Source organism: Lagopus leucura, unplaced genomic scaffold (genome assembly GCF_019238085.1).
Source record: "Lagopus leucura isolate 7727_CA_CO unplaced genomic scaffold, USGS_WTPT01 162-0_obj-0_obj, whole genome shotgun sequence".
Classification (NCBI taxonomy): domain Eukaryota; kingdom Metazoa; phylum Chordata; class Aves; order Galliformes; family Phasianidae; genus Lagopus; species Lagopus leucura.
The window spans coordinates 1-10,579 of record NW_024969340.1 but is presented as its reverse complement, the minus strand read 5'-3'; the positions used below and the strand labels follow the sequence as shown (position 1 = coordinate 10,579).

The 10,579-nt window shown below is 39.7% G+C and overlaps 1 protein-coding gene across 1 annotated transcript; it reads right to left on the bottom strand.

Annotated features, from left to right (window-relative positions):
- Window positions 1-4,885: 4,885 nt before the first annotated feature.
- On the bottom strand, window positions 4,886-10,214 carry LOC122194111 (glycerol-3-phosphate dehydrogenase 1-like protein; the record flags this gene model as incomplete). Its single annotated transcript, XM_042895033.1, has 3 exons — window positions 4,886-5,004; window positions 6,154-6,292; window positions 10,074-10,214. Coding segments are annotated over 3 exons (399 nt in total), but the record flags the coding sequence as incomplete, so codon positions are not given.
- Window positions 10,215-10,579: the final 365 nt, after the last annotated feature.

The window sequence follows — 10,579 nt, the reverse complement described above, 5'->3', positions numbered from 1 at the left end:
GAGAACGAAAAACTGCAGGTTGTTGCAGTGCTATGTGCCCATCACAGCTTCTCCCCTCTACAAAATGGATCACTCTGCTTTTTAAGTACCAGTAAAGGTCTAACGGCAGCCCTTACAAACTGCAAACAGAAATTTTGACATCAGATACGACAGCAACAGCAGATTATCAGACTTAATGCTGGTACTCGAGCTCATCCTGGCTTACATCTTGGCTGTGATCAGACAGCTCTTCTAGAGCAACTTCCAATATCTGTTCACTTGGTGGCAAAGTGAGAGAAGTCGAAGAGGTATTCAGAAAGTTTTCAGATGGGATAACCCATTGAACTGGAACTCACATGGTCATGAAGGCTAAATGTTTAGCACAAAGACAAAAACAAAAATATTTTTGAACAACTTCTGGATGTTTTCCAGTACCTCTTGAACACTCCCATCAGTGCAGCTTCTTCCCCCCCACTCTGACAATGCCTGTTTCGACTTTCTTTTCCACTTTGCAGCAGACCATCTGACCATAAATTTCAGTACAATTATTACCTATGGCATTTGTTGACTACTTCTGCCTTTCACAATGTTTGCCCTCGGAGTAATGCAAATATTGCTTTAAGCAAGTCCTACCATGACTAGCTACTTCTGAGGAGATGGTGTAGGGAGGAAGGGAAGCTGTGATTCCAGTTCTGAATCACTTAGCTCTTCTTTTGGACAATGCCCCATTATATGTTCTTGCACACAGCTTGCAAATGAGGAAATAAGACAACTCCTTTTGCTCTTGAATACACACCCACACCTAGGAGATGATTATAACCTGTCAACATAGCCCTCAGACCGCACTCGTGAACTTATAAAACTCCATCCTCTGGTTTCATTTAGATCCTTGAAGAATCTATGACAACTCCTTCTTGCCTAATACACAGCAGAGAAAACTGAATTACGACACACAGAAAGTCATGCTTTACTGAAAAAAAATAAACAGCCTCAAAACTTGATCTTATTCTGGACAGAAAGGTGTCTAAGTCTCAAAACAGACAGCTTGCTACTTGAAACCTCTGGTGAGCTGAGTCTATTACAGAAAGATGCATAGAGCCTAGTGGCACTAGCACTAGAGTAATCATCTAAGAAGCAGATTGTGTGTGTCATCAGCCTTCTATATGGCAAAACACATTTACTGTATCTGATAAAGGTGAAGCGTACCAGCTCAGCAGTGTACCCAATAAGTAACGACAACTGTAGTCTACAGACAAATTTGCTGTTCCAAGACTGCAAAAATACCATCAGAACAAACCCAAAATGACTGCAATACAACGTTCCTCTTGGACTGTGGGATTCAGAGCTCTCAAAATCACTTAGTGCTTGAGCGAATGTTTCCCCACACTCAGCATTACAGCTTTTTCCATTAAAGCATGCATCCTATGAGCAAGATGCACAGGGTGCTTTTATACTGAGTATGGTTTTAAGCTATTAAAATACTTACAGTAACAGCTGACTCTCTGGCTGGTTTCATACAGAATCACAGAATCACAGAATCACAGAATTGTAGGGGTTGGAAAGGACCTCCAGAGATCATCGAGTCCAACCCCCCTGCCAAAGCAGGTTCCCTACACCAGGTAATACCCTGAAGTACAAAGTGAGCTAGGCCTGGACTCAAGTTATTTTATCACCAAGATACTGAAAGGACACTCCAGAAAAAAAATGTTGATGTCAGGCAGTGTCCACAGTGTATTACAGAGTGAGTGAGAAAGTGTATCTTCTATTTGTACATGATCTGCTGCAAGCATGCTAGAAGTCACAAATGCAGTAGATAACCCAAAAAACATAGCTAACAAAATTGCAGACTGCTGACACACGTCACTGCTAAGAAATACCCAGCTTCCTGTCCTGCTCTGTTTACTCTAAGTTTGTGGTGTGCTCATGAAGACATTTTCAGAAGCCACTTCTGACCCTAATTAAATAGGTCATTAAAGTATTACACAGATATTTTAATTCATCTGGGACATTGACTGTTCCTTGATGTAGTGCCACAGCTCAGCACATGAATTTGTAGAAGCTAGGAGGTCAAATAGAGACTCAACAAATTAAGGACAGTATCAGCAGGACTGTTAAAAGAGGCTCAGCATAAACCATTTGCTTGCTCCTGGCAAACTTGAACATAAATCATGGATTTAATTTCCAACTAATCTCAGGAAGGCGTAATTACCACAGCCAACTTCTACAGTAGCTAGACTGACTATCCGACAACAGTTGCCATAAACAAACTTCAAAGGAACACCTTTGTAAATGAGAATGCTGGGTTACATGCTCTGGTAAGCAGCAAATCACTCACACTTCTTTGCTTAAGGTTAAGCTGTAGATTAGTTAAGATTTAGAGAAAGACCTGAAGCTCTGCTGGGAAAGGCAACCACAGCTGTGGCTCTTTCTCCTTCCTGCAAGAACTGTCACCCACGCCTTGGTCCCTGTCCCAGTCACCTTTAACTATTTCCTAGGAAGGACCCACGTTGTCTGGCAAATGGCAGCTGGAATCTGAGGGTGCCCTGCGGTTGGGCTGCCCATAAAGGCATCCAGGGGCTTTGAACCACCCACGTTTGAAACTGGTTCATTCCTGACCTCACTCCTTAGAAAAGGCTGCCGACTAAATGTGAAATGTGCTTCAGTCCTCAAAAGAAAAATTCCTTATAGAAAACCCTCCAAGCACATCTTGTTCCCACAGCCAACAAGTTACTGGAGATAGACGTTCTTCAGTATTGTTGGATTCTTTTAAATGACTGCCATTATCAGTCTCTCAGCTGATGCAAGGCTGCAGTTTCACTGCACCTATTTCTATACTTCTCCATCTGCCCATTGTCACAAAATATAAACACAGTGAACGAAGTGGATATTCAGTCTATATGTGCACATACATAAATAGCAATAAAGCATGTGTTCATGATCACCCAGCTGCAATACCTATTATTACAGTCTGAATTTAAATATGCTTCAAAAGACAAATTTCAAACCTAAAATTATCATTATTGTGAGGGAAAGCTGAGCTCAGAACACTCTCTACTATCCTTCCATATTTTTTCTCCCAACCTTTAGGCAATCATCCACACTGAAATCTTCCTTGCTTGCAGAAATAGAGTGAGGTAAGTGCTGAGGTAGCCTATGGTGCCAGATGAACCAAGAAAAGTCTCCTTTTCCCAAGCAGGTACATATGGAAAAATGCAGAAACTGGAAGGATGTGCTTTTCTCCCACCATGGCATTTCTCATTCATTAAATACCTCTACAGGAATTGCTTTTACTATTTCTGTAAGAAAAAAGCAAGTTTGGACAAGCACATGAATCTGCTTGCTTCTGAATTCCAAAAGGCAGTTTGCGGGGATGCTCCTGTCAGTCTGATGCAGCATCACTATAGAAAAAGAGCAGACCCTCTCGTTTCATGCCTGTCTCTTTACACGACACAGTACTGACATCTTCTGAAATAGGAATTTCTTCCTTCCCTCAAGTTAAGTAATGCTAATTTTTATTATTTCTCATGAAGTAACTTTGCAAGTCTAATAAAGTAACTGTCAGTCAACAAGAGCTGCACTTGAGAGTTCGTGCTTTTCAATCAGGTACAAAATACTAAGATCAACTTGTTTTAAAATACCAGCTGTAATTCACATTTTTCTTTAGTCACACCATGCACTTCTTTGGAAGTTTCAGCTCGCTTAACAAAATATACCACAACCAACACCAAGTGACCAGAGCACATAGAATATATACAGCTTTTTAGAAATGCGACTACAGAGCTCAGTCTGCAGGTTGCAAGATGAATAATGGAGCAGGAGGGAGGAACAAAGCAAGCTTACAAAAAACCCACAGAGTTTGACCTCAGCCCTTTTTCAGGTCAAGAAGGACAACTGATTTAAATTATTCTGCACTTCCAAAGAAATATTGGTCTGTTGCCTGTCTGGGACTTCTATAATGGAGTTTGAGTGCCTGCTGACTAACTGCTGATTTAGTCTACAGAATTTTCTAGAGGAAACAACTGTCAGGGAATTAACTCACCTATCAAGCAAGAATTCCAGATAATCAGAAAACAGCAAGCTGAGCAGATTTTAAAATAAAAAATCTGTAGTGTTTGTTTTTTGACTTATTTCATGGGCCTATACGCAGGAATTTCTCTCCCACTAACCTTGCTTATCACCACAGCAGCAGTTTCAAGCAATGGCTGTGGAGCCACATTACGAACTCTACAAGTGCTTCCATGATAGTTAGCAGATAATGTGAACTACTGGCCAGGGTCTCAAGCTACTAATGCTTTCCCTTCATAAACGGCCTGTAAATTAACCTAAAAATATATCAGTATGTTTAAGCTTGTTTTGGCTTCCTGTCAACGTCAATTTTTTTACCAAAAAATAAAATCCAGATAAATAACTCTCCAAAACAGCTTTTTTTCCTATTCAAGTCATTTTTGTATGTGGTCATACACATGGTGAGAAAGTGCAGCACACAGTAGAGCTCACATTACGTAAGTCAGAGGAAAGGAGAACATTTCACTCATCAGACATCAAGGATTAATACTGACTTCTCACTTTATTTTGGTGAATGCACCGCTGCATAACGAAAAAGTGAACTAAGATGTATTTAGAAATATTTTGACCAGTGAGGTGAAATTAACACTTGTTTTGTGATTACGTGTAAGCAACGTGAAAGACGGAGAAAGACGACTTGAGAGATAATGAGACAAGTGTCTAAAAGCCAACTCACTGAACATGCTGCTGCCTACATTCACATCTGGTTCTTCAGGGAATGTTATGTAACAATTTTATACATTATATAAAGTACAAGAAGCTTGATTCTTTAAATGAAAATATCCACTTTTTTTTCTACAAGGATCACTGTCCCATCTGTGCACAAACTGCAGCCTGTTACTCTTACCTTCAGTGCACCACAGAGCTCAACGGTGTCCGCATCATCTACTACAGTTATTCGGAAGTTTGGAGTCTGCAGGAGTTCTTTGAAGAGAAGGCCATTTTCCAAGATTTTGCTGCCTGGTGAGAGAGAAAGGAAGGATAAAAACTGTCAATTAATAATTGATTTGGGTATTATTTAGTCTTTTCTGCACAAGTTTGACTATTTGGAACTAGAGATAAGGTTGTCATCCTAAACAGACTTCTTCACACTTAAAAGCTCTTACGCTGAGTTTCTCTGTATTCGTAATTCATTGCCTGCTCATCAAGAGCTTCCAAATAATAATCTCATTAATTCTTTATACTCTCTTTTTTTCTTTGATCTTTCTCCTCAAAATAACAGTTAATAATAAAGCAAAGGTAAATTTGAAATAAAGCAGGTGCAGTTCTGCCTATTATTTTAAAGCCTTCATTCTAGAAGAATGCCTACTGATAAAGGCAGGTCAAGGACACGGTATAAACTAAGCATGTTGACATTCACAGCTGTTTATAAACATGGAAAGGTAATGCAACCATTCAAAAAATAAATTAAAATACAGAACCATTAGTAAGAAGTTAGAAAGCTGAAAAAAAAAAAAGAAAGAAAAGCACAAAACTGTAAAAATAAACACTGAAAAAATGACATTAACTCTCTATTATATATGAGCACATGTACATGTATACATACACACATATGCTTATCCAGAATTTGTGACATGCAAGATGAGAGACGTCTTTGTACTGCAGAGGTTACAGACACCAAGACGCCAACACAGAACTGAACCCATTCCTAGCTTTGGGGTGAACTAACTACTTGGAGAACTCAAAAGACACCGACACCTACACCTAAAAAAGACGTGCATATAGGTACCATCTGTGACCATAACAGCTGAGCTGGAATACACAATATACAGTCATTTATATATACCAAGCCATGCAGATCCAAGAAAAATCATAAGAATAGCAACAAAATAAAGCAGTTTGCTACATGGAGGGTGATCAAAAATGTGCATAGCATTTCCTGCACTAAGGTCAAACTCTTGTGAGACATGTTAAAATTGCACTCATCTCTCCTTCTAGTCCCAGTTTCTCCCAGTACTTTTGGACATGTAAACATTCTAGGAAATTCAACATTAAAATCAGAAGGATCCCAGAGCTTCCGATGCTGAACACAATGAAATCTGAGCTACTGAGTGCACACCTGTGAGGAGGAGAACATACTTACAACACTGTTATTACTTGGGACATTACCTATTGTGGTTTCACAGAATTTCTCTGCTGCCACTTCGTTGGCAATGTTTGCTCCCATCAGCACACTGATGTCTATTCCCATCTTCTCTCGAATAATGTCAGAGATCAGTTTCAGTCCCTCTGGGCCTTCATCTATTCCCTGCAACCAACATTAACTGCAATTACTAAAAAGGCATTCAGTAGACACAGTAGAGAAGAAAGCATAGCACAATAATTCTTGTCCATGGGCACTGCACCCAGGCCTGTCCAGATAGAGACTAAAGACGAAGAATTTCCTGCTTTGCTGCTATGCCAGTAAAGCTTCTGCTACTGCAACTTGTCCAAGCACCTGAAGAGTTAGGACTAAACTACCAACGGGTTGGGGGGGAGGGGGAGGGATGATGGTAACATTGTTATTCCCATTCTGGATAGCAGTTCTGACTCTCAGAAGCGCTGAACTAGCTGTCTTTTCCAATCTGATTGATTGTATAATATTCAGCTCTGTTCATAATCTCAGCTGCTTATCACTACATCCCCACTAAAAACAGTGAAGTGTCACTGATGCATCATTTGTGAATCAGGCCTGCACTTGGATCTGGATCTGCATCCCAACTCAAAAACACCATCTCATTGACTCCTTCTGTTTAGAAGTACCTGAACAGAAATATCAGAACTGACTCCTTCCTGTCCAACCAATTGCAGTTCACTCTTAGAGATGCATTTTAATCAACTTAAGAATACTGCAAATGAAACAGCAGTTCATAGATACGAAGAAAGCTGAACAACTCAGAATACTTTAACTTATAAGGATATTTTTGATCGTCATTTATAAACACGCTTCACAAAAGGTGAAAGTAGGGGGAGAAACAGGACTTTAGGGAAGATCACCATAGAGATCAATGCTGCAATGGAGAACACAATCTGGTACCCTGAATGGCTTGTATCATAGAATCATAGAATCATAGAATGGCCTGGGTTGAAAAGGACCACAATGATCATCTAGTTTCAGCCCCCCTGCTATGCGCAGGGTCACCAACCACCGGACCATCATAAACACAAAGTAAGACCACTCTTCAAAAAAGCATTCTCTCCTACTTTACAGAATGAGGTAAGAGATTTTTTTTTTAGCTCTTAGGACAGGGACACAGCAGACTGCTGAAATGGTCTTTCTTTCCTACAGTATATAAGTTCTATTCAATACTATTTCTCAATGTTGGGAAGGCATGGCTATTTTTAATTTTATGCCTTTTAGTGTGATCCACTACTGCTACTACTACTCTATACACACACACACAGACATACACACACACATATTTGTATGTTGTCAGTAGTGGCATTTCAGACATGCAGCGTTTTGCATTCTCACAGACCAGAGGTAACAGCCCTGGCAAAACATCGTACAGCCGAGAGACGATGAAGTGCCTACATAACAACAGCCAACAGTGCTTGCATTTCTGCATTATTTTTTCAAGCACTTAATGCACATTCTGCTTTCTCATCTTTTATGAGCCACAGAAAAAAGAATTTGAAAGCAAGCAGACACATAAATATTGCATTTCCCCCTCAGAGCACCAAGATGTTCCCATGAGGTAACTGCAAGGCCTCTCCCCCATCCTCCTAGCAAACATAAATAAACAGAAAAACATACACACATTGGGAACAACTCCAAAAATTTACATGTGTACACAATTATTCATCCACGCAAAACCTGATGAAAGAGGCTCAGGTGCCAGAACCCAGCTTTGCTATGAAACAAATGCAACTTCTGACTAGACAAGGAATGCTGCACCTGTTTCTTGAAGAGCCAAGTCCAACACAGAATGACAGACAGCAGGAGGAAAACCAAACACTCCCCACCCCAAACCAAAGGCAGCAGTGATCCCTGGGCAATGCAAGTCCAGTTCTGTGGTCTCACCCGTTGGTCATAATGCCTGCCAATGCAATTCCTGAGGCCTGTGTACAGATGGATGAAAATGAGCTCAATGCTGAGGCTGCCCGAGGAGGCTTCAAGTGCTCCCTGATTCCCAGCTCCTTGCTGAGCTGCACCCTGTGTGGTGTATGATCCAGGTTCCACTCATTTGCACAATCATTTGTTAGGTTTTCACAGATACTGATAATCAATCCTCGTGTAAACCAACACGTTTGAATAGGAACACAGATTACCTAGCAGACAAACACCTTTATTTCCCAAAGACTCCATTTTACTATAAGACATTAGGCTTTGCTTGAAAATTTGTCTGTTAAGAAAAAGGAGAAAAGTAAAACGAAGGAAGACTAAAGATGACATACTGCTAACTTGCTAAGCAATTTAGAAAGCAAAGAAACAAGAGGTCCCACTAGTCACATTTTTCAGAGAGCTGCACTTTAACTGCCAAAGTTAACACAGACCTCTTTAATTGCATTAGTGGTGAGATGAGCATAATGAGACTGCTAAAATATGACCTGAATGAAAACAGCACGCATAAAGAAGCTGCAAAAGTAGGGGAAGGAGTGCATTCTTGCCTCTGTTATTAGTTTCAACATTGCATTCTACTTCTACCCTTTCTTCTTAAATGATACTTATAATGATGCAGTTATAGCTTTTGATAAAAGCTAACGTTTCACATTCTCCTTAAGACAAGGAAATGTGCCTACTATGCAGTTCTTCCTTGCACGGCAGGTGTCATTAGTTTACCTATACTAGGGCAAGTAGGGTCATGTACCCCCTTCCTATTTCTTTTTTTTCACATAGCCCTTAATCAACACTCCATTAAGGCACTTGTAATCAATACTCTGAGCAGTACTGCCAAGGAAATGCAGGCCCAGGTCCTGATTTCAGATGCGCTGACATAAATCCTCATCTACTCCACCAGTTTAATCAGAGTTGTTGCCAGCATTAGGGATATAAGAACATAAATCACATTTTGCAAACTACAGAAGAATAAAGATTACCTTGAGCTTACAGGAGAAGGAACATAAACTGACAGCTTCAAAGCAATGCAAGTTTTATAGCTTTAGGGCATCTAAGATAGCTGTGTGGTTTGGGTGCTATGTATTCAGCTCTTTTAATGCTGCTTCATTTTATCCTTCTACTATATGGAAAGCTTTTCCACAAAATGCAGCAAGTGCACTCAGGAAGCATTACTTTTTCATACCTCTCAGTAATATATCAAGCCAGCACTGACAAAGTAGCACAAATTTAATGGGTTTAGTCAAACTAAAGACAAGCTTGTGATCAGCAGTCATAGGGTCTTTTTGTACTTTTCCTTCTTTTTTCTTTTTGAACTTTTTGATCCCTAAATGATCCATCAATTGATTGTTTGCCAAAAATGATAGCGGACAAGGGAATACGTGCTGAGAAAATGGTCGACTCTGAACTAAGTAGAAAGCATTCTTGATAACCTCAGAGGAACTAAAAAAAAAAACACAAGAGAAGAAACATTTAAAACTTCTATCACCAAAACCATAAAGCCTCCAATGAAACACTTACTTCCTACATCTCAGCCCCACTCCAAGTTCCCATGTCTGAACAATCCTTTTGGGCCATGCTGAATAATCTCTGTTGTTGCAACATAATCGATGATATGAACAAGAGCTCAGTCACAGAATTCTCTCAGCAGTTCTTAAAATGATTAACTCAGTGTGTGGGATGAGCATTAACAATCAAAGCATTATGCTTGTGCTCTGCTCTCCATCTAATGATGCATTTGGAAACAAGAAATAACAGACTGCAAAGCTTGATGGTGCAAAACATATTCCTCTCCCCTTTCTTTTCAAGTCTTGTGAACAGCCTCATTTTCTTCTTCCACTAATGACTGAGACAAATTCCAGTCTTGCATCTCAAAAGGTTTAATGAAACAATCTAGGGAGTAGCACAGGGTTTTCATATTAAACTGCAAACTATCTGGTTTTAGAAAATCCACAACATATTATCTGTTTTTTACACACAGTATTTGCTTTACCTTTATCAGAGTTATACCGAGAGCTTTCTTGGGCACTCGTCCTGTGATTTCATCGCAGACCTTATGAATGAACTGATGAGGAATGACAAAAACCAACAAGTCTGCATCCTGTACAGCTTCATTAAGGTTTGGGACAGCAACCTGTGTAGGAAAGGGAAAGAAAGACCACATAACTTCTTAAAATTTACCCTACGCACAAATGTTCTTAGGTTAGTAAAAGCACATTTGGGTCTTATTCAGGATGCTATAAATTACTGAGCTTCATAATCGAAAATAATAATAACATAAACATCCCAGAAAAGCCAAAGAATTGAGGTTTTCAGATAATCTATTACATGCCCTGACAGAAGCATCTTCACAGTCACCAGTACAGTTGGTGTAAAAAAAATTCAAAGTGCACCCTAACATTCAAACAACTCTTTTGAGTCAGAAAATATCAAATAAGAAGCTGTCTTTTCTTTGACAAAATGACCTGAACTTTTGATACATTACTTCATTGGGAAAAC